The sequence below is a fragment of the Rattus norvegicus genome, chromosome 20, assembly GCF_036323735.1.
Source record: "Rattus norvegicus strain BN/NHsdMcwi chromosome 20, GRCr8, whole genome shotgun sequence".
NCBI classification, from domain to species: Eukaryota; Metazoa; Chordata; class Mammalia; order Rodentia; family Muridae; genus Rattus; species Rattus norvegicus.
In genome coordinates, this window is record NC_086038.1 from 2629091 (window position 1) to 2652499 (window position 23409).

Sequence of the window (23409 nt, forward strand, 5' to 3'; positions counted from 1 at the left end):
CGCGGAAGCAGCGTTCCTGCGTTGCCCACCAGACCCTCCGCCCCTTTTCCACCGTGTCCGGGTGCCCGCGCCGTGCTCCACTCCCCGGCCGCGCACCAGCCCAGGGTCCGGAGAGGAGTTCGTGGTCTCACCGCTTGGTGTTCCCAGGCTCACACTCGCTGCGTTATTTCGCCACTGCCATTTCCCGGCCCGGCCTCGGGGAGCCACGGTTCACCGCTGTGGGCTACGTGGACGACACGCAGTTTATGCGCTTCGACAGCGACGCGGAGAATCCGAGAGCGGAGCCGAGCGCGCTGTGGGTGGAACGAATGGAGCCGGAGTTTTGGAAGAAGGAGACTCGGATATTCAAGAGGCACACCCAGAATTTCCGAACTTGCCTTCAGAACCTGCTGCGCAAGTACAACCAGAGTCAAGATGGTAAATGACCCTCTTGGGTGTCAGAGGTCTCAGGTCACGTTCGCTCTCCAGCTCACTGAAGGGCTATGGGATCCGCTCAGGGTGCATGAGGTTTACTTTAGGTTTGGGGGGTGGGGGCTGTTCCTGAAGATGGGAGGGACTGAATTCATGTCCTGGGCCAGGTTCCCACACTATCCAGGATATGCACGGGTGCTATGTGGGACCTGATGGTCGCTTCCAAAGCGGGCACTATCAACACGCCTATGATGGCCATGATTACATCACCCTCAACGAGGACCTGAGCTCCTGGACCGCAGCAGATGCAGTGGCTCAGATCACTCAACACGAGTGGGAGCAGGATGGTGTAGCTGAGGAATACAAGGCCTACCTGGAGGGCACGTGCGTGGAAACACTCCACAGATTACTGGAGAACTGGGAGGAAACTTGGCAACACTTAGGTAAGTAGTGTAGTGTGAGAAACAATCCCACCTCAGCTCCCTTTTTCTCTGGTTGGGAAAGAAAGGAGATAAGGTAGAATCCTGCCTTTGTCCAGCCTCAAGATACAGGGAAGGCTTCTAGTTTTCTTGACTCAGTATCTGAGAGGGAGAGAGGGGCTTTCCTCTCCTTTTTGTGTACCCTTCTCTCAGGACAGCTCAGAGTCACTTTCAGGATGGAAACCGAGACGATCCCTGGAATGACCAACAGTAGCCCCCTCAGTCCTTTGGAGCAGTCGTTTCTCTGGGGCCCTGTTCTCTGCACACACTGGGGTCTGACACTGGCCACACTGACTGTCTCAGATCCACCCAGTCTGGAGCAGGACTCTCTTTGTCGAAAGGTGATGAGAGACATGGAATGCCTAGAAATTCCCAAAGAAAGGACTATCTGGAAGGCTGCTGAGGGTATTTGATCCCTCTCAGGACCCAGCTCTGTTGTCCCTCCATGGGATGGATCACCTAAGCACCTGCAGTTTCCAGGAAGAATGAAAAATGCCTGAACTTTTCAACTCTTCTCCTCAGAACCCCCAAAGACACATGTGACCCACCACCCCAGTCCTGAAGGTGATGTCACCCTGAGGTGCTGGGCCCTGGGCTTCTACCCTGCTGATATCACCCTGACCTGGCAGTTGAATGGGGAGGACCTGACCCAGGACATGGAGCTTGTGGAGACCAGGCCTGCAGGGGATGGGACCTTCCAGAAGTGGGCAGCTGTGGTGGTGCCTTCTGGAGAGGAGAAGAAATACACATGCCATGTGGAGCATGAGGGGCTGCCTGAGCCTCTCACCCTGAGATGGGGTAAGGAGGGTGTGGGTGCAGAGCTGGGGTCAGGGAAAGCTGGAGCTTTCTGCAGACCCTGAGCTGGTCAGGGCTGAGAGCTGGGGTCATGACCCCACCTTCATTTCCTGTACCTGTCCTTTCCTTCCCAGAGGCTCCTCCATCCACTGTCTCCAACACAGCCATGATTGCTGTCCTGGTTGTCCTTGGAGCTGTGACCATCATAGGAGCTGTGGTGGCTGTTGTGAGGAAGAGGAGGAGAAACACAGGTAGGAAAGGGCAGGGTCTGATTTTTCTCTCAGCTTCCTTTAGAAGTGTGCTCTGCCCCATCAGTGGGAAACCCCTCCACACCCCCATTGCTACTGTCTCTAACCTGAGTCTGTGTCAGTTCTGGAAACTTCCTAGGGTTAGACTCTCCCTTTAATTCTCACAGCTTTTCTTCTCACAGGTGGAAAAGGAGGGGACTATGCTCCAGCTCAAAGTAAGTGTGGGGGGCAGGAGTGTCTCTGAGGCTCTTGGGGTGAAAGAGCTCAGTCAGCCCATAATGGCCCCTCATCCCCACCTGTCATCCTCCCCATGTCTTATTTCTTCTACTGCAGGCAGCAACAGTGTCCACAGCTGTGACTCCTCTCTGGAGGCTTGAAAAGGTGACACCTGGGGGCTTGGTATTGGGCCTGGGGCAAACAGGAGAGAACTGGGTTCCTGGGCCTCTCAGGTTGAGACCTTTGAATGAGAGGTGGGGCTTTGAGATGTTTTCATACTGACAGTGTTGACTCTTGTTCTCTATCTTGGGACAGCTGCCACGTGGGACCTGCACTGGCTGTCATCCCTTCCACAGTCAACCTTCCTGGTCCAACAGACACTGGGGTCATCTGCATCCTGTCAGCTCCAGGCTGTCCTGGGCTGCCTCTCCTCACCTCCACACTGAACATCTGAATCTGAATGTGAACTCCTTGACCTGTGCAGTTCACTGGTGGGGAAGTTAAGGGATTGAGCACAGTCAGAGCATTGTGAAGGAAATAAATAGCAGATGGAGAACCTTCCAGAATCTGTGTTTCCTGTGCGAGTGTCAGGTGGGACAGGAGTTCTCTATGGGATCTTGTGTGACAATGGGGTGGAGAGAGTCCTTTTGGGAAGCTATGAAAGTAAGACCTGGAGTTTCCTAGAGAATCCAAGATATGGGAGAAGCCAATCTTCATGATTTGAGCAGGAAAATCGCTAGCAGGTGTCAATCGGCCTGGACAGAGAAGTGTGTTGCATACAACACAGCTGACAGGACTTGGAGATCTGAAGAGAGCTTAGGCGTCAGACATGGGGATGTAGTTTACAGTTTGTCCAGCTGGAGTTTAGTCTGTGATCTAACACTGCCTCACTTTGCTGCTTTTCCTTCCTTCTGAAACAAAAATGTACCCCCTGGGCCATTGTGTGGTAGAAGTACAGCACGTGCACCTTGATTTTCTTTCTAAAAAGGTTGTATTAGGAGATTGTCTTGAGTCACAGAAGAGACTATGAATTCTGAACTTTTAAGGTGTTGGAGACTGACAGATTATGGGGACTTTCGAAGCTGAATTGAATGTGTTTGACATTATGATAGGCCTACATACTTTGGACCAGGTATGTTAGTTTGAATGAAAATGGCCCCCATTGGCCTATAGACTTGAAGGCTTGGTCATTAGGGAGTGGCACTATTTAAAGGGATTAGGAGGTGTGTCACTGGGGTGGTCTTAAAAGTTTCCAAATCCAGAGCTAGTCCCAGAGGCTCTCTTCCTGCTGCCTGAGGAACCAGATGTAGAGTCCCCAGCTCCATCTTCAAGACCTTGCCGGCTTCCATGCCAACATCCTCCCATGTGATTACAATGAGCAAAACCTCTGAAACTGCAGAGCAGCCCCATCGAATGCTTTCTTCTATAAGAATTGCCATTGTCCTCCTGTCTCTTCACAGTCACAGAACAATGACTAAGACAAATGTGACACTAAAACAACAAAAACAAAAACACTTTACCAGGTGGACAATTGGCTCATTGGTTAAACTGATAAGATCACTGACTGCTCTTCCAGAGGTCCTGAGTTGAATTCCCAGCAACTACATGGTGGCTCAAAACTATCTGTAATGGGATCTGATACACTCTTCTGTTGTGTCTGAAGAGAGCAACAGTGTACTCATATCCATAAAATAAATAAATCTTTTTTACAACTTATTCTAATGATACTTTTGAGAAAAGTTGACAAACTTGTATCATCTATTGTTGTATCAGATGTTACATGTTGTTGTTGTTTCTTTTTTTTAATTAAATCCGTAAGACAAGAAGATCTGCAAATATCCATTTGACTCACAGGATGCTGAAGTAACATTGTATTTAGAGTGGGTTGTAAAAGTATCTTTCATTGTCCTATTGTAATGGTTGCCTGGGAGACTTACTGCCTCAGTCAGGTAACTAGGCCTAGTCCTTGAAGGTTATAGCATCCAGATACTCTAATATAGGCCTAGAGAGTTTTCACCCTCTGAACTTTTCTTGGTTTTTTTGAACTCTGGATGGCTGGGTCTACTCAGCTGTTCTGGCTGAAACTCCACTCCCAGCTGATTTATTCAACCTGGCTTTGCTCTCAGCCTCTCAGTTGCTCTGCTTGGCCTCAACCCAACTCTGCCAATGTATTCTAATCTTCCGGCTCCTTCTGATTCTCTGTTCTTTCTGTTTTTACCTATGTCTGCATGTTCTCCTTGGACTGGACTATGTTCCTCCTGCACTGTCTGTCCCTACCCTCAGTAGCTCCCTTTCTTCTCTATTCTTCAGAGAATTGGGCACATCCTATATTCTCAAATCTTTCTCTGATGTGTCACCTTTCCTGCCACTCAATAGCACATCACGTTCAAACAGGAGGGCGTCCTTCTACAACCTCACTTTACCTTCATTCTTTGGAATTAAAGGTGTGTACCACAATACCAGAACCTAAGCTTTTCTTTAACTGAAATTAGCTCTGTATCAACTGGCGTTAAACTCTGAGATTTGCTTGCCTGTGTCTCTTGGTATTAAGGTCCTGTCTTTATTTCTGATGGATCTTACAGACCTAGAAGACTTTGGAGGTGATCTCCTGCCAGGGTATCAATGTTCCAGAGGTCGGGTGCGGGTCAGGTAGCTGTAGGTCTTGAAGATGGCATCAAAGGTGGCCTTGGCAAAGTAGTCCAGGATGGCAGCACAGCCCCTGCCTGAAGTGTAGCAGTCATCTATACCTGCCATCATCAGTGGCTTCGTGGGTACAGGAGCAGAGGAAATGCCAGTGCCTCTGTGGGCAGGGATGAGATGCACCAGCACAGAGCCACAGCAGCCTGTCACCATGCACAGGATAGTGTGGGTCTTCCCAATCTTGTTCCCCATAGCTTCTCCTCGCCAGGATGATTGAAAGCTTGACCAGGATGGTGACCCCTTGGATGGCAGAGGCAAGCTCCTTGGAGCACTTAATGCCAAGACCAACTTGGCCACTGTAGTCCCCAATAGCAACAAAAACCTTGAACCTGGTCAGCTGCCCACCCACAGTCTGCTTCTGCACTGGCATGATTTTCAGAACCTCATCCTTAGGGATGCACCCCTGAAAAAGTCAATAATCTCAGACTCCTTAATGGGTGGGGAGAACAGGTAGATCTTCTCCAAAGACTTGGTATTCATGTCCTTAACCAGGGGCCCAGATTGGAGAAGATCCATGCCTCTTCAGCTCTACCTCCAATGAGACCTGAAGCAACTGCCATGGTTGTCCCCTAACAGCCCTTAGAATCCTTTGCAGAAGCCACCACAGCCTCCTAATCCTGGGCCCCCAGGGACTCTGGGCCCTCCTGCTGTACCTGAGTCATCCCCCATTTGGTGTTTTCCCAACAAGAAGCACCAGGCAGTATCCTTAACTTCTTATCCAGGTATTCTCATTTTACGTGTCGGGGCAAACTTTTAGTCTGCAGGTCCAGTCAGGTGGGGAAGAGAGAAGGGCATTCCCAGTTTCCCCTGCTTCACTTTTGCTCCTAAACTGTGTAAGGTCCTTCAGCCAGGGCACTGCTGACAGATGGCAGTTCTCATTCCCATTTGGTTGTGTGATCCTGGGGAACCAAGCAGTGTCGACACGGTCATGGGTTATAAAGTCCACACAGCCCATGGGACTCAGATGTGCCTCTAACCCCAGTTGTGATTGATGGCTCCGTGCTGCTGCTCCTGCTGCTGGTGTCCTCCTTGGCCTTGACCAGGACTCCTACCAGAGAGTGTCAGGGAGAGAGGAAAATGGCATCTGCAGGAAAGTGGGGGTCAGGGGAGGGGACGACAAAAAGGGGAAGCATGAGGGAAGCTGCAACCCTGCATTGACCACAAGTTGCTTTGCCCCATATCCACTGCATCCCAGGCCCCTCCCCCACTCCCTTCCTGGGCAGTGCACCTGCCCAGGGTCACAGGAAGAACTGGGGGTTGGGAAGTTAGGGGAGGCGGGTCTCCCTGCTCACAGCCTCATGCTCTTGCTGGCTGAGGTCTTTCTCCACGACCATATCACAGCCCGGCCTCGGGGATCCCAATACAAGGAAATCTGCTACTCTACTCTTAAAAAAAAAATGGAGGAAAGAAAAACTGGGTGCCTGTGCTCTGGTGGGAATGGGATCCGCAAGCATACAGAAGCACCAGCAGGGGGCGCGGAGAGCTCGGAGTTTGTGAGTTCACCAAGAGCTGAGTTGGATGCAGCCCTGGAAAGCCACAACCACCCTGGCAGGGAGATATTTGATGAAGTCAGGGCTCTCCACAGAGCTCTGAGGTTGAACTGCAGAGAGACAAGCCTTGCCTCAAATTCTCTGCTTGCAGTTCTGTGCCTTCTCAATGCAGCCATCACCCAGGGTGCAGGCAGCAGAGATGCTACCAGATGCAGAGCTCAAAGTCTCAGGAACCCCGCTCTTCCTGACTCTTGGAGACTCATAGCTCAGCCTCCCAGGGTGCTTGGGCAGACACCACCTGCATCTGATGCCTAAACTGTCACCTTGTATTCCGGATGCAGGAGCTGTCAAGGCAGTTACACGAGGCCCTGAGAACCACACCTGCTGATGGGGCTTCAGCTTGGCCTACATCTTGCTGAGCCAGCACCTCATGGCCAGACAGGATCATGAACACTTAGCACTGCCTGCTGTACAAAAAAATTCAAAACAGTCACAAGTACAGTCTAGAGGATCTGAGGGTCTCCTAGTGCCTGGTTTGCATAAAACAGGGGACCCTTCTTACAGTTCCTTGGATTCAGTTTGCCACACAACATTGCCTGAGTGAGGATGCCTCACTCCTCAGGGGATGTCTAAATGCTCTCCTTAGCATTGCAAAGCAGTACTCTGAGGTCTGAGGTCCAGAGATTGCATAAGAATCTGTGCAGTGAGCCAGAGGCCAGAAAACTAAAGGAGGGAGTTGACTCCAGTTGTGGACATGGTCTTGAGGGAGAATCCCAGGCTGGCTGGCCTCAGACTGTCTGTGCTGATGGGGATCATGGGAAGGCCTGGAGAGTGACAGGGAGTCTTCTGAGTGCATTGGAGGCAACCAACAAATCCATCCAGGGAAAGGAGAACCAAAATGGGCAGCAGCTGAAGCCATCATCTGAGCTCCACTGGGGAGCCCAGAGGGGAAAAGAGACAGCCATGTTCACAGACTCAAGGACAAGAGGAAGCAGGAAGGCTGGAAAGGGAGGGCAACAGGCCATGTTGATAGGAAGGGAGTGTGTGTGTGAGTGTGTGTGAGTGTGTATGTTTGTCTGTGAGTGTGTGAATATGTTTGTGAATATGTGTGTTGGAATAACTGTGGGAGATTGTGTGTGACTGTATGTGTGTGAGTGTGTGTGTGTGTGAATGTGTGTGAGAGTGTGTGCGTGTGTGTGCGTGTTTGTGAGTGTGTGTGAACATTTCTGAGTGTGTATGAATATGTCTGTGAGTGTACATGTGAATGTGTGTGAATTTGTGTGAATACATGTTTGAGTGTGTATGTGAATGTTGTGTGTGTGAATGTGTGTTTGTGAGTATGTGTGAATGTGAGTGTGTGTATGAGTTTGTTGTGTGTAAATGTGTTTGTGAATGTGTGTGTTCATCTGACTGTGTATGAGGTGTGTCTGTGCATGTTCCTGCATGTGCTTGTACGATTGTGCATGCACTTCTATAAGCAGAAGAAGTCTAAGACAGCTGTAGATGAATGGCTCTTAGTGTTAAGAGACCTCAGAGGGGAATATTGGGGTAGTTGGCTGTTCTGGGCAACTTAGAGATCAGGACAATGATGAAAACATCTTCCCATTTCTCAGAAGACAATACTGGCATGGGGTCCGCACAGTAACAGTGCTCCTGAGAGGTTGGAGAGAAGTCAGGCTAACAAGGGAAGAAGTTGCAGCAGGAAGGAAATAACAAGAAGCTGACAGGCTGCTGCTGGTGTGCAAGGCTGTTACTTCCCCAGTGCAGGGGGAACCTGTCAGAAGCCAGGTAGGACCCGCTGTGGGACTAGCACGAGGCTGTTTGGGCCATTTATGTATTTAGAACACAGATCCCTGAGCAGTCGGGCTTGGCAGTGTGAGCTAACCCTAACCCCAAGCCACTAGGGGTGGACAGAGACCCCTGGTCTGCGTGGGAAACTGTGTGGTGCTTGCAGGCCCAAGCCTCCTGCTTTAAAGACAACACTGCATTCCAGACCACCTGAGGGCCATCACAATGGAGTTGGCTGTGGAGGTGGGAAGGAGCAAAGCAACTGCCCTCACCCTGAAGGTTTCCACTCTGATTACAGTATGACCCCCAGGGCCAGGGTTCAGATCCAAGGAAGGAGTCAGGACAAAGTCCCAAGTTCTGAGGAGTGGCTCTCAGGGTCTGAGGGCTTAGCTGGGGCTTGGGTTGCTTTCACTTTTGCTCTTGCCTTCATTGTGTACATTGTCAAGTACACAGTACCTGAAACGGCCACTGGGAAGAGGTTCCTAGAAGACACGATAAAAGTAGCTGTGATTGCAAGTTACAAATCCCAGGATTTGTATCACTGCACTTGGATCCCCCTACGTGAGAATGGGGAGTCTTGTGCATTGCACTCTACTGCTGCTATGGCTTGCGGCCGCCCTGGCCGCAACCCATAACCGCGCAGGTGAGTCAAGGGTAAGAAGGGAGAAGGCCTCTGCCGGGGCGGGCGGGGGCGGCACCGCGGAAGCAGCGTCCCTGCGTTGCCCACCAGACCCTCCGCCCCTTTTCCACCGCGTCCGGGTGCCCGCGCCGTGCTCCACTCCCCGGCCGCGCACCAGCCCAGGGTCCGGAGAGGAGTTCGTGGTCTCACCGCTTGGTGTTCCCAGGCTCACACTCGCTGCGTTATTTCGCCACTGCCATTTCCCGGCCCGGCCTCGGGGAGCCACGGTTCACCGCTGTGGGCTACGTGGACGACACGCAGTTTATGCGCTTCGACAGCGACGCGGAGAATCCGAGAGCGGAGCCGAGCGCGCTGTGGGTGGAACGAATGGAGCCGGAGTTTTGGAAGAAGGAGACTCGGATATTCAAGAGGCACACCCAGAATTTCCGAACTTGCCTTCAGAACCTGCTGCGCAAGTACAACCAGAGTCAAGATGGTAAATGACCCTCTTGGGTGTCAGAGGTCTCAGGTCACGTTCGCTCTCCAGCTCACTGAAGGGCTATGGGATCCGCTCAGGGTGCATGAGGTTTACTTTAGGTTTGGGGGGTGGGGGCTGTTCCTGAAGATGGGAGGGACTGAATTCATGTCCTGGGCCAGGTTCCCACACTATCCAGGATATGCACGGGTGCTATGTGGGACCTGATGGTCGCTTCCAAAGCGGGCACTATCAACACGCCTATGATGGCCATGATTACATCACCCTCAACGAGGACCTGAGCTCCTGGACCGCAGCAGATGCAGTGGCTCAGATCACTCAACACGAGTGGGAGCAGGATGGTGTAGCTGAGGAATACAAGGCCTACCTGGAGGGCACGTGTGTGGAAACACTCCACAGATTACTGGAGAACTGGGAGGAAACTTGGCAACACTTAGGTAAGTAGTGTAGTGTGAGAAACAATCCCACCTCAGCTCCCTTTTTCTCTGGTTGGGAAAGAAAGGAGATAAGGTAGAATCCTGCCTTTGTCCAGCCTCAAGATACAGGGAAGGCTTCTAGTTTTCTTGACTCAGTATCTGAGAGGGAGAGAGGGGCTTTCCTCTCCTTTTTGTGTACCCTTCTCTCAGGACAGCTCAGAGTCACTTTCAGGATGGAAACCGAGACGATCCCTGGAATGACCAACAGTAGCCCCCTCAGTCCTTTGGAGCAGTCGTTTCTCTGGGGCCCTGTTCTCTGCACACACTGGGGTCTGACACTGGCCACACTGACTGTCTCAGATCCACCCAGTCTGGAGCAGGACTCTCTTTGTCGAAAGGTGATGAGAGACATGGAATGCCTAGAAATTCCCAAAGAAAGGACTATCTGGAAGGCTGCTGAGGGTATTTGATCCCTCTCAGGACCCAGCTCTGTTGTCCCTCCATGGGATGGATCACCTAAGCACCTGCAGTTTCCAGGAAGAATGAAAAATGCCTGAACTTTTCAACTCTTCTCCTCAGAACCCCCAAAGACACATGTGACCCACCACCCCAGTCCTGAAGGTGATGTCACCCTGAGGTGCTGGGCCCTGGGCTTCTACCCTCTGATATCACCCTGACCTGGCAGTTGAATGGGGAGGACCTGACCCAGGACATGGAGCTTGTGGAGACCAGGCCTGCAGGGGATGGGACCTTCCAGAAGTGGGCAGCTGTGGTGGTGCCTTCTGGAGAGGAGAAGAAATACACATGCCATGTGGAGCATGAGGGGCTGCCTGAGCCTCTCACCCTGAGATGGGGTAAGGAGGGTGTGGGTGCAGAGCTGGGGTCAGGGAAAGCTGGAGCTTTCTGCAGACCCTGAGCTGGTCAGGGCTGAGAGCTGGGGTCATGACCCCCACCTTCATTTCCTGTACCTGTCCTTCCCAGAGGCTCCTCCATCCACTGTCTCCAACACAGCCATGATTGCTGTCCTGGTTGTCCTTGGAGCTGTGACCATCATAGGAGCTGTGGTGGCTGTTGTGAGGAAGAGGAGGAGAAACACAGGTAGGAAAGGGCAGGGTCTGATTTTTCTCTCAGCTTCCTTTAGAAGTGTGCTCTGCCCCATCAGTGGGAAACCCATCCACACCCCCATTGCTACTGTCTCTAACCTGAGTCTGTGTCAGTTCTGGAAACTTCCTAGGGTTAGACTCTCCCTTTAATTCTCACAGCTTTTCTTCTCACAGGTGGAAAAGGAGGGGACTATGCTCCAGCTCAAAGTAAGTGTGGGGGGCAGGAGTGTCTCTGAGGCTCTTGGGGTGAAGCTAGAGCTCGGTCAGCCCATAATGGCCCCTCCATCCCCACCTGTCATTCTCCCCATGTCTTATTTCTTCTACTGCAGGCAGCAACAGTGTCCACAGCTGGGACTCCTCTCTGGAGGCTTGAAAAGGTGACACCTGGGGGCTTGGTATTGGGCCTGGGGCCAAAGGAGAGGACTGGGTCCCAGGGTCTCTCAGATTTAGACCTTTGAACGAGAGGTGGGCCTTTGAGATGTTTTCAGATTGACCGTCCTGACTCTTGTGTTTTACCCCAGAGATAGCTTTCCTGTGGGGACAAGTTCTGACTTAGAAACAACAAATATGTAAAGCTATTTGCTTTATCTGTGTGCACAATGGGAAGACCTGGAGAAACACTAGTGCCCTGGCCCTGAACTCCCCTGTTCTCCGTTCCACAGCCCTCCTTCCTGGTCCAGCAGACATGATGGGAAATCTACATCCTGTCAGTTTCATGCTGCCCTGAACTGCAGCCTCTCATTTCCAGACCAAACATAGAAATCTGAATGTGAATTCGATTGTACAAATCTTTGACCCGAGGGGTTGATTAATGGGTAAATTAAGGGATTGAGAATATTCTGAATTTTGCAGAGAAAATAAATGGCAATGTGGAGAACCTTCCAGAACCTGTGTCTCCTGTGCTGTCAGGTGGGACACGGGGAGGCTGTGGTCATGCCCATCTGGCGCCCACCTCATGAGTCCTTTGCTGTGGTCTGGTCACTCCTCTGCTCTGTCCTCCTGAGATCTTTTCTCTTTGTCACTTGGTGGAACGAGGGCCAGACAGACTGTTTGGAGGAGACAGGGGGACGACCTTAGCCTTGTTCTGTCCCCAGCATTATAAGCATCTGCAGCAAGTCAGCCTTGGCTCAGTCTGAGCTCTGGTTCTGCACCCTTCTTCTGTGTTTATTTCTGTGTCTTTTGACTTTGTATGGAGGAAGAGGCCTGTTCCGGTTCCTGTGAGTGGTACCCGTCTCATTCTCCTTTAGGGACTCTGACTCATGGCATTAAGTGTTTTTCCGTCCTTGTCCCTTCAAGGCCCAACTAGGTTCCTGCACTGGGCTGAGAACATGAACTTCTTCCAAGGAGCACATGTTCCCCATCCAGGGTCTTTGCCTTGAGATTCTTCCCTCCCTCCACCCAACCTTCCAGAGTCTAAGTCCTGTCTGTAGGACCAACAGAAAGCAGCAGGGTCTCTACGAGAATCCAGTCCTGTGGGGACTGTGTTCTGCTCTGCCTCACTTTGTAACATGCTATTCACCCTCACTCAGAAAACATCCATCAGGTTCACAAGTTCCTGAGCTCAAGTTTCTGGTGTGGGGGAGCAACTCAATGGGAGCAAAGGTGACTGTTTTGGGTTCTCACACCAGCACTTGCTAAACGCATTCCAGCTTTGACACTCCCCAGTGGGGCTCTCCAATGGAAGGGCTTGCTGGATGTAGAAGGCTCAGCTGCTGTCAGTCAGGAGCTAAGTGGTGCAAGGACTGTATGATGTAAGGAAAAATACTTCCACACACTAATGCCGCCTCTCTCTCTCTCTCTCTCTCTCTCTCTCTCTCTCTCTCTCTCTCTCCTCTCCCCCTTCCTCTCTCTCCCCCCTCTCCTCTTCTCTCTCTCTCTCTTTCTCTCTCTCTCTCTCTCTCCTCTCCCCCTTCCTCTCTCTCCCCCTCTCCTCTTCTCTCTCTCTCTCTCTCTCTCTCTTTCTCTCTCTCTCTCTCTCTCTTTGTCTCTCTCTCTCTCTAACAGAGTTTCTCTTGGTGAAAAGCACTCCAGGGCTTGACTTTCATACAAAATTTCACTGGAAAATACATATGTCTCTTCTGCGCGTGAAAACGGGGGTACGGACGTCAAAGCTGCCTCCCGTTATTTACTGGTCGTTTGGCGGTGGCTTCCTTTGGTTTGTCTTGGTTTGCTTTTGAGGCAGGGTCTCTCTCTGTAGCTCTGACTGTCCTGGAGGTCACTCTGTGGACAATGTCAAGGCACCTGTCTCTGCCTTCCGAGTGTTGGGGTTAAAGGCATGAGCCACTATACCTGCCTAGTAAGTATCTCATTTTAATTGTCCTGTGGGGACAGCAGTGACTGCAGTGAGGTCTCTGCCACTTATGTTGTTGGTGAAGTACGTGATCCCACTTTGTGTAACCTAGGGGTCTTGTTTATGAGGAGCCCCACACAGTTGGCTCTCAGCATCAGTTATGTATGTATGCATGCATGCATGTATGTATGTATGTATGTATGTATGTATTTACTTACTCAATGTAAAATTATCTATTTATTTAATGTATGTGGGTATTTTGACCCTTTGTGTATCTGTGTACTACCTTTCTGCCTAGTGTCTGGAGAGGGAGGAAGATCCTCTGGAACTGGAGTTACAGTTGTGAGCTGTTGTGTAGGTGCTGGGATGTAACCCCAGTCCTCTTGCAGAGCAACTGGAGCTCCTACCCACGATCCCACCCCTCAGCCCCTTCAGCATCAGTTCTTTACACACCTAATGACAAGGCTGTCATCAGCCTCCCTGTGAATTCTGCTCTGTCCGCAGGAAACCTACAACTGTGTTCTCAGGCTGTCACAAGAGCTATGGTGAACAGCCTTCTAAACAAACTTTACACGCTATAATGTGATTTTTTTTAAACATCAATATTTTAACCATGATTTCATTATAAAATGGACATTGTCCTTAAATAAACTTTGATTTTTTAAAATAGAATTGCCTGTCACTAAATACTACGTTTTACAAACGAAGATAGATTTGTATAAAGGCAAAAATAACACTTTTTTATGGTGCAAATGACAATTGTAAAACGACATAGAGAATAGAATTAAGTGAGCTGCTAGTTTGATGGGGACTCCCGGAGGTTCTTTAGTCTGAGCGTGGAAATATGGATGCCCAAATTCTGGATTGTGACTCAACCAAGAATTGTATCCACTCATCTATATTTACAGCTTCCATAAAGTAAAACAAGAATTCACAGCTCTCCTGAGCAAGGTAGTTCTGCAATTTTTGTGTGATGCTTGCCAAGAGACTAAATAATAAATGGTTAAAATTTTAAAAACAACTTTCTGATAAAGATCTTTCAAGAAATACTGACTTGTGCCTTCCTTTGTTGTCCCTGATTTTAAGAAATTTTTTTAATTAAAGATTTAAAATGGAGAAGATAGGTAAAAAGTTCATCTGACATACAGGATGTTGGGTAACATTAGATTTTGGTGTGGGTCTTCAGACTCAGCCCTCTCCTTGCAGAGGTAAAATTAATTCCTCCTAGTGTGTGTGGAAGCGGGGGGGGGGGGGGGGGTTGGTCAGGACCTGCTCAATCTACCGGTGATGCAGGGAGGATGGTGGATGAGCTGCAATCTGGGATTGGATATTTGAGCATATTTTTACATATCTCATTCTCTCTCTGTCTCCCCTCCTCCTCCTCTTCTCTCTCTCTTTCTCTCTCTCTCTCTCTCTCTCTCTCTCTCTCTCTCTCTCTCTCTCTCTCTCAATTTCTGTTTTTCGCTCTCTCTCCCTCTCTCTAATGAAGAAGTCTCAAGAGAGACCTAGGGTACAGAGGGCTCCTGAGGACAACCAGCAGGAACCTGAGCCCTTTCCAGCAACCATATGGGGAAGCCATATCTCATGTGACCACAGCTCTAGTGAAGCCTTGAGAAAACAGAACAAGAAGAAAACTGAACTGTGACCTGGGAGAGCTCCTGAGCCAGGGTCACCAAGAACTCTTGATATCAGGCACTGTGGGAGGGGTTGGAGTCTCCGGATGCTGAGGTTGGCTGCTTTGCTACATAGTAGCAATAACAGAGGAATGTGGATCTCCCACACTCTTACTACAGAGTTCCCAGGACTCTCTGAAAGCATCAGCTTCCAAAGATGGGGAATTTTCCTAACGACCCGTTCAATCTGTCCTATGGTATCATAATGTAGTATTCTAATCTCCTTATTTCAATTTTAAGAATTAAAATTCTCACAGCTAAATAGGATTTGCAACCCATTAGGCCCTGAGGATATCCCTAACTGGGATTCCTATTAGCCTATCAAAAGGGACTCTAGGTATCAGTTTCTCTCAGCACCCATTACCTATTACAGCAGTGACTCTCAACCTGTGGGTCAAACAACCCTCCCACAGGGGTTGCCAAACTCAATTGGAAATCACAGATATTCATTCACGTGATTCACGACAGCAGCAACATTATGGTTATGAAGTAGCAAACAGAAATAACTTTGTGGTTGGGGTTGGCACAACATGAGGAAGTGTGTTAAAGGGTATCAGCTTCAGGCACGTTTAGAACCTCTGTCACCACAGAGTACTGGCTCCCCTAAGTATCTCTTACCCCCACCCCACTACCCTTTAACCTCTCCAGCCCCTGAGCTTCCCTTGCACTCCCCAAGCTTCTCTTCTCTCAGGCTTCCCACCAGCCACCACCAGCTCGCTTTGCTTGGGTGCTCTCGCCACCTCCTTTCTTCTCACTTTCCTGGATATATCTCTCTCTCTCTCTCTCTCTCTCTCTCTCTCTCTCTCTCTCTCTCTCTTCCTCCTCCTCCTCTTCCCCCTCTCCCTCTTCCTACTCCCCCTCCTTCTCCCCCTCCTCCTCCTTCTGCCCCTCTTCCTCTTACCCTTTCTTCCCCTCATCCTCCTCCTTTTCCTCCTCCTCCTCCTCTTCTTCCTCTCCCCTTCACCTTCCTCTGACTCCCTCTCACCACCAGGTCTATTCTGCTGTGTTCAGGCTGGGATCTTCCTTTTCCTCCACCATACCTAGAACCGGCTGTACGGTTTTCAAACATTACCACCCTCAATCTAGCTCAGTTAGACTTTAAGACCCACAACAGCCAATTCCCACACAAAGAAGAACAAAGCAGTGCTGGGTTCTTTCTCCCCAGCCCTTCCAAAATGACCCGCCTGATATTCATCTTCACAAGGTCAGTCCATCAAATGCTCAGGTTACTGAAAGGACTCTGTAAAGGTCATTAGGGCCCCACATCAGCTGACTTTAATCTGAGGGACTGTCCTAATCAGGGCAAATATTAAAAGGACTGGGACCTTCTGTGCCTAGACCCATGGCAGATTTCCTTCACTGACATTCATAAAGCCACCCAAACACACCAAGTATCTGGTCCGTGAACAGTTACTAACAGTCCTGCTCTGCTCCATCCTGCCTGCTGGACAGGACAGGGGACCTTGCCCCAGAACTGAGGAAATACTGTAACAGGTTCCCAGTGAGCTGTGAGAACCCTGATTTAGAGATGAGACACAGCCTTGCAGGGGAAACTCCACAGTGTTTGCTGGTCAACTTGACAGGTTCATTGACAAAACATATCTCACAGGTCCATGATGGTGAACACCTTTAATGCCAGCACTCAGGAAGCAGAAGCAGGTGGATCTCTGAGTTTGGGGCAAGCCTGGCCACAAAAAAAAAAAAAGTTCCGGACAGACAGACAGACAGGCGGGGAGGGATCTCATCTGTCTCTCCACTGAATTCCCAAACCAGCTGACTGTTACCAACATAGGCCCTGGGGTGTTTCCTTCTGGATGATCCTGTGTCCCATGAGGGGGCCTGAGATCAGGCTGCAGTCTTCCCTGGACTCCACAGACAGCCTCTGAAAAGGTCTCAGGAAGACAGTGTGAAAGGAACAGCTCTTCCTGCTCTTTCTGGGGACTCTGGAAGTGTGCGCAGTCCCTCTCATATAATGACTGTCAGGATCTGAGAGAGAGGGTGTAAGGACTGAGACTGCCTGATTCCTAAGCTCTTCAGTTTCACTTTCTAGTCCCTAAAGTCTCTTGAGTTTTTCTGCCTAGATACTAATGACTTAAGACTAGTTCTCACTCTCTGTAGGATAACTTCCGCCTAATTATTTGATTGGCTAATAATGACCAATCGCTAAGTGAAGGTGGAGTTGAGTTTTCCAGGTCCTAGAGGGGAAGCCCTATTTTTGGGGGAGAAAGGAACTCCCTTTTTCAGCAAAGGTGAGCACAATAGGGGAGCTGGATGTAGGCCTGGGAATTGTCAGACCTGTTGGAGGCTTCTGCCACGGGAAGAATTTACGACATAAGATAGATGATGGATTTGGGACAATAGCTTCTGCACCCAGAGCTTGTGTCACTTGGTTACTTTTAAAATTAAGATTGCCTAGTGTTTTCCTTTCGCGACCATATTTTGAAGTTGGGTTCTGAGATAATCCAATCCCTGTCGGTCTGGTTTATGAAGTTGTCCAAGATCAGCCCAGACCCATATGCTCTGGGTTCCCAAGGCTGGTGCGCTCTGGCTCAGTGCCCTTCTCCTGCTCCTGAATGCCTCCTTCTCCTGGACTTGGACCCCTGAGGGTGAGTGAGATGGGGGAGGGAAATTGCCTCTGCTGGGAAGGCCAGGAGTAGCACCACCCAGTCTCTCCTGTCCCCTTCTCAACCTGTCCGGATCCCAATCCAGGCAGCCTGCCCTGCTTCAAGCCTTCGCACCCGCCCAGTCTGGGTCTCACCATGCGCTAACCCTAGGCTCACACTCCCTGCGGTATTTCTCCATTGTCATGTCCTGGCTGGGCCTCCGGGAGCCACGGATCATAGTCAGCGGCTGCATAGATGATACGGAGTTCGTGCGCTTGGACACCAACAAGGAGATTGTAAGCCTGAAGCCCCTAGTGCCTTTGCAGGAGCAGGAGGGGCTAGAGTACTGGGAGCAGCAGGTTCATAAAGTCAAGACTCAAGAACAACAGTCTGCAAGGAACCTGATGATGCTGGTTCGTTTTTACAATAAGAGCATGGACGGTGAGTGACCCCTACCCATCCCCAGGATGTACCAGGGTTGTCCACATCGGCCGGACAGGAGTTTCACCCAAGACCTGCCCTATTCCTCAAAAAAGGAGTCTACAGTGATAGCAGGAACTTGGTCTATGCTCTAGTGGTACTGTGCTTCCCGACAAGGCTGACCACCAACTATGTCCTCTCTAGACTTCCACACACTACAGTGGCAGCAAGGCTGCGATGTGGGGTCAGATGGGCGCCTGCTTCACTGGTACGACCAGCTCGCCTTTGATGGTGTAGATCACCCCACCCTGAACAAAGACCTGCGTTTCTGGACAGCGTGGACCAGCACTGTAGCTCAGATATCTCAGCCTGAGTTAGAAGCTCGCCTGAAGGACAACTGCTCAGAGCTGCTGCAGAAATACCCAGAAAAGGAAAAGGAGAGGCTGCTGCGTTCAGGTGCCAGGGGAGCTAAACTGTGTCTAAGTTTCTTTTAGGATGTTTGCTGGGAGTTTAGAGAGCTGGATGTTCATGGGTGGGAAAAGAGGACTTGGGGTTTACCTCACAGGTTGAGCACTACCCAAGCAAGTGCAAGTTCTGGTTTTGATACTTAGCGTTTGCAGAGGAGGAGAGGGAGTCAGGTAAATGATGAGGTCTCTTCTCACTCCTTCCCAAGTCCAGAGACGCAAAAGCCTCTTGTGTTCCAGGTCTCTAACCAACAATGACTCCCTCAGAAGACAGGCCCTCTCTTACCAACAAGAAATTCATTTTCTCCAACAAGAGACAAATCTTTTAGTAACTGATGAACAATTCCTTGACTTGAGCAATGCCCCTGGATCCCTGAAGAACTTTTTCTCAGGCCTCCCTCTATGCCCTCCCTACTCAGTGTCTCTAGAGTCAGACTCCAGCTTTTCTCAGTCTATTGGCCCTCACACAGCTCAGGACCAGAAGCCCTTCCCAGGAGTCTGCAGAGACCTGGAGTCTCCTGCCCCATATTGTCACATTCACATCCTAAAACATCTCAAAGAACAGCTCCTCTCAGGTGCATGTGCTCCTGCTGGTGTCTGGATTGTGGACTCCCTAATCCCATCCCAGGTCTCCTGACCATCCCAGGATGGACATATGAACACTACTGAGTCCTCGGAAGATTGCAAGATGCCTCATCCTTTCAACTCTCTCCCTCAGACCCGCCACGGGCACATGTGACCCGGCACCCCAGACCTGAAGGTGATGTCACCCTGAGGTGCTGGGCCCTGGGTTTCTACCCTGCTGACATCACCCTGACCTGGCAGTTGAATGGGGAGGACCTGATCCAAGAAATGGAGTTTGTGGAGACCAGGCCTGCAGGGGATGGAACCTTCCAGAAGTGGGCATCTGTGGTGGTGCCCCTAGGGAAGGAGCAGAAGTACACATGCCTTGTGGAGCATGAGGGGCTGTCAGAGCCGCTCACCCTGAGATGGGGTAAGGAGGGTGTGGGTTCAGAGCTGCGGTCAGGGAAAGGTGGAGCCTTTCTTGAGATGCTGAGCAGGTCAGGGATGGAGATGGTCTTCACACCTTCTCTTTCCCTCCCTTCCTCTCCCTTCCCCTTCCCCTCCTCTCTCTTCCCCCCTCTTCCCTTCTTTTCCCTTCCCTGCCCAGAGCCTACCCAGGATTCCACCACTACAATCATTCTAATTATTCTACCCACTGTCTCTGCAATTGTCCTCTGTGTTGCTGCTGCTGTGGCAATTTGCATATGCCTGAAGAAGAAGGCAGGTAGGGAAGAAATGTGTTCTGTGTTTACTCATCCAGATGAGGGTTTGAAGCCTTAGGTAGATGTTGCCCTGCTTGGGTAATAGGATGAACCATCCACAGCCCTGTCTTCTTAGCCTGAAGCCTTTTTGTTTAACTTTTAAGTGAAGGGGACTAAATGGCAACTTCTGCTTGGGAATGGTTCTGGTGACTGAGACCTCATGCCCAGCTGTCACAGGCAAAGGTTCACTGAGGGCAAACATCCAAGGACATAGTACATCACCTTGGGCCCAGTACTAACTGTGGGTAGGGATCCATTGGGGCTCGTTTATCAGACATCCTATATATGAGATATCTACATTACAATTTGTAACAGTAACAACATTACACTTATGAAGTAGCAACAAAGTAACTTTATGGTTGGGGGTCATTGCAACATGATATAGTATTAAAGATTGCAGCATTAGGAAGATTGTGCTCCCATGTCATGCATACATGGTTTTCTTTCCTCAGGTGAAAGAGGAAGGCACGACACCAGGAAGCAGGTGAGTGTGGTGAGGGGTGATCTCTGAGACCCTCGGGGCCCATGGGAGCTCACCAGCCCATAGTTCCTCCTTTAGCCTCCAGCCTTCTGAAGTGTGACTGGGTCCTGTTTTGTTCTTCCCTAGATGGAGACAGTCCCCAAGACTCTTGCAGGATTGTTGTGGATGATCAGGTAAGACATGGGGTGGCACAGAGGACTCCTGATGGGCGTATAGAATCTTTGGATTTGGGTACTCTGAGTGAGGAGCGAGATATTTGGGACATCGCCAGTTATGATAACTGCCCTGAATGTGCTTTGACTCTTGTAGGAGATCGAGGGTCCCTCTTGGAATACTGAGAACTACAGAACTCATCTAGGATTCCGCTCTGGGACTTTAGGATTGCTTAGCTTGTCATTCTAAAAGAGGTACCAGCCTGTCCTCCCTGCTCCCACTGTGGGTGTTGTTTCCCTGTGGCTTTCAGAAGGCTTTGCTTAGTCTCCTCACTCAGGAACATGCTCAACAGAACACGTGCAGCTGTGCCCCCTCCCCCACCGCCCTGTAGGATCGCCTTCCTGCTGTGCCCCCTCCCCCACCGCCCTGTAGGATCCCCTGCCTGCTGTGCCCCCTCCCCCACCGCCCCTATGGGATCGCCTGCAACATCTACTGAAGAATGGAATCTTTCCTTTTATATCCCATCAGTTGGCCAATCTTCATTGTCAACTCGACTGGATTTAGAAGGACCTGGGAGACGCCCCTTTGGGTGGCTGTGAGGGTGTCTCTAGACAGGTTTAGCCAACAAGGCATTCAGGTGGCTTAGGCAGAGTCTCAAGAGAAAACCAGCAGCACACCAGCAGGACTCCTTCATGACCAGGGCAGGAGCAGGCCACTTCTTACCACACTGGACAGAAACAGGTCCCTCCTTTCTGTCTTGAAGATCTGTCCACCTCTCTCTTCTCTAAGTGGCTTCTTGTCAGGCATTTTGCCATGTTGTCAAGGGACACAGAGAGGGGGCCAAGCTCCATCCTCTCACACACCTCATTCTGGCTACTACCCCCAATGTTTTGGGGACATTTAATCAGGTCAAGTTGGGACCAATTACTTTGATGCAGAAAAGAATTGTGGACTAGTAGAAATGGGGTTTAATAAAAAAATTCTATTTTTGGTATTTTAAGGTGTCTCAAATCTATTCATGTATTGTGTGTGTGCATGTGCGAGCCCAGGTGTGGGGGAGAGAGGACAACTTGCTGGAGTCCGTTTTCTTCTTCCACCAGGTGGGTCCAGGGATGAAACTCAGGTGTGTAAGTGCCTTTACCCACTGAGCCCTCTGGCTGCTCTCTCAAGCCACCAAAATGTATTTCTGAAAGTTGGATCATTTTTTGTTGACTTGGAAGTGGAAGCAGGCTACATCTCTTGGGAGTCTGTTCCTGGCATTTTCCCCCATTTTGACTTCCTTCATTCTCCTGGCCCAACACTTAGCTGCAGCTTCTCCTCCGTCTCCACAGCATGGTGTCTCCACTGAACAATACATCAGCGTTTTGCTGGTGTAAAGAGCTGCTGGATGTTGGGGGCTTTGGTCCTCGGCTTCTACATCCTCTGCTTACTTTCTGACAACCTGTAGGCCGACACCATCAGCCTCTTCAGAAAGACTGAAAAGCTTTCAAGTTCTGCAGTTCTTCTGGGCCCTAAGCACTGAAGCACAGTCATGTCTGTCAGTCCGGGAGTCTCCTCTCCTTCACTTATGATAACCAAGTTGAGAACTCAGACCGGCATCCATAATGTGACTGCAGACAGGCTCGGGCTGCCTCTCTCCGGTTTTCATTGGTCTCTAACAAGAGTTTTACACAACAGCAGGTCCACACACCTTGCTGGGCCCTTTCAAGGGAAACCCTTCTCGGCTGTTCCCACCACTGGTTCAGACCATGTAGCCCCTCCACTATTCACCCAGAGGATCAGCAACTACTTCTGTAACCTCTCGCCTCTCGTGGAATAGGCAGAGCTTGCTTCATTGTCCAGGAGTTGCTGGCAGCCAGTGGCTGGGAAGGAGATGCTCAGCTTCATCCTGACAGAGCCCACCACCTAGGAGTCATGGAGAAGGATCAGTGAAAGCATTCTAAGGTAGAGATGCAGCAGGAGGATTAAGAGAGGTGCCAGAAGATAGGGAGAGAGAGAGAGAGAGAGAGAGAGAGAGAGAGAGAGAGAGAGCTATTAAGGAAGAAAAAAACAGCTGCTGATGGCCCCGCCTTAAATCAACACTGGGGAGACAGGGGCAGTTGAATCTCTGAAGCCAGCCTAGTCTATGAGTGAATTCCAGGACAGCCAGGGTTACACAGAGAAACGGACTCAAGAAACAATAGTTAATTACTTAATTAATTAATTAAAAGTCAACATACTTTTTAAAAAAATAAACAAATCCAGATCTAAAATATTGCTGATTCCTCTGTGTGTCTTCTTTTTCTAAAACCAAATTCAACATTTACTTGATCGGTGACCACGGTTGTGAGCTGCCTTCTGTATGTGGGATTGGAACACAGGTTTTCCAGAAAAGCAGCCAGTGCTCTTAACCACACAGTCACCTCTCCAGCCCCAAATTCTAGTCTTTTTCTTAAACCAATAGAAAATCAAGTCTTGACAAGATTACAGTTCAATACCTGACTGGGAAAGTCTGTATAAATTACCATGCACAGCAAGTAAATAAATGGATTGTTTTACCAATATTCTTCCTAAATCCCTCTGCTACCTTAACTCTTGCAGTTAAGGATTCCATCTTGAGTTATTTACAAGCTGCAACTGGCATTTGTTTAAAAGGCCCATTATTACATCAGCTCAATACCACATCTCTGTTTTGCGCTCTATGAAATGAAAATCCTACTTTGAAATATTGACAAAAGGCCAGGAAAGAAGTTTCCACAAAGCCATCGGGATGGCTGGCTCTGAGAATACATTGCAGCCTCTTCTTCTGCAGAAGGTGACTCCATACTGGTCCTAAGAGTACACTGTGGGGTCCACCTGAGAACCAACAAGAGCTGACAACTGGAAACCTCAGATTCTGGTGGACCAGCTGCAGTGTCAGCATCTGACTTAGACTGCGTGTGGCAGGCATTAGGCAGTGACATTTGTTACAAGATAATGGGGTCACTCATCCTAGTACCAGGTCCGCCTACAACTCAAAATGCGTTATGTCTATAAAATTACTGTCTCTTGATGGATGTTGGTGGGACACACCTCTACTCCCAGCATTCGAGAGGCAGATACAGGAACTGTGTGAATTCCAGGCTAGACAGAGAGACAGACAGACTAACAGACTGATTGATTAGTTGGTAGGTAGGTAGGTTGATTGATTTACTGACTGATAGGAAGACATATTGTTTCTTTTAAGATAGAAGAAAGTTCAGGACACAACCATGAACTTG

General features: G+C 49.9%; 3 protein-coding genes, 1 long non-coding RNA gene and 2 pseudogenes across 16 annotated transcripts in view; 3 read left to right on the forward strand and 3 right to left on the reverse strand.

The window, feature by feature from the left end:
- RT1-O1l1 (RT1 class Ib, locus O1 like 1) overlaps positions 1–23409 on the forward strand; it is a 37462-nt gene that overhangs the window by 1657 nt on the left and 12396 nt on the right. Inside the window, exons 2-8 of one of the 3 annotated variants that reach the window (XM_039099256.2) lie at positions 148–417; positions 579–854; positions 1413–1688; positions 1820–1936; positions 2116–2148; positions 2267–2314; positions 11424–11648. In XM_039099256.2, the coding sequence (XP_038955184.1) occupies positions 148–417; positions 579–854; positions 1413–1688; positions 1820–1936; positions 2116–2148; positions 2267–2310 (1016 nt within the window). In that variant the 3' untranslated portion in view covers positions 2311–2314; positions 11424–11648. Of the gene's footprint in view, positions 1–147; positions 418–578; positions 855–1412; positions 1689–1819; positions 1937–2115; positions 2149–2266; positions 2315–2464; positions 2710–11423; positions 11649–23409 lie in introns of those variants that run through there. The other 2 variants (XM_039099255.2, XM_039099257.2) reach the window with 2 other exon arrangements.
- RT1-O3-ps (RT1 class I, locus O3, pseudogene) lies at positions 195–2391 on the reverse strand (annotated as a pseudogene).
- On the reverse strand, positions 5840–11161 carry RT1-O2-ps (RT1 class I, locus O2, pseudogene; annotated as a pseudogene).
- On the forward strand, positions 8522–11648 carry H2-Q7-ps1 (histocompatibility 2, Q region locus 7 like, pseudogene 1). The gene is given in 9 exon segments (XM_063279656.1): positions 8522–8770; positions 8973–9242; positions 9404–9679; positions 10238–10318; positions 10321–10512; positions 10640–10756; positions 10936–10968; positions 11091–11138; positions 11424–11648. Coding segments are annotated over 8 exon segments (1089 nt in total). The 5' UTR covers positions 8522–8694; the 3' UTR covers positions 11135–11138; positions 11424–11648.
- On the forward strand, positions 16890–21170 carry RT1-N2 (RT1 class Ib, locus N2). 11 transcript variants are annotated; one of them, XM_063279192.1, is made up of 10 exons: positions 16890–16973; positions 17215–17330; positions 17499–17768; positions 17952–18203; positions 18930–19205; positions 19383–19499; positions 19989–20020; positions 20144–20190; positions 20327–20424; positions 20699–21170. In XM_063279192.1, the coding sequence occupies exons 2-9, from the start codon at positions 17240–17242 to the stop codon at positions 20373–20375; spliced, it is 1134 nt and encodes a 377-aa protein (XP_063135262.1). In that variant the 5' UTR covers positions 16890–16973; positions 17215–17239; the 3' UTR covers positions 20376–20424; positions 20699–21170. The 11 variants fall into 11 exon arrangements, 10 of the variants coding, with proteins under 10 accessions (XP_063135262.1, XP_038954710.1, XP_038954712.1 ...); XM_063279193.1 differs by having other exon boundaries at positions 16903–16973; positions 17258–17330; XM_039098782.2 differs by having other exon boundaries at positions 20327–21170.
- LOC134483846 (uncharacterized) overlaps positions 19866–23409 on the reverse strand; it is a 74043-nt gene continuing 70499 nt past the window's right edge. Inside the window, exon 10 of the long non-coding RNA XR_010060938.1 lies at positions 19866–22075. This is a non-coding gene — a long non-coding RNA (uncharacterized LOC134483846). The remainder of the gene's footprint in view (positions 22076–23409) is intronic.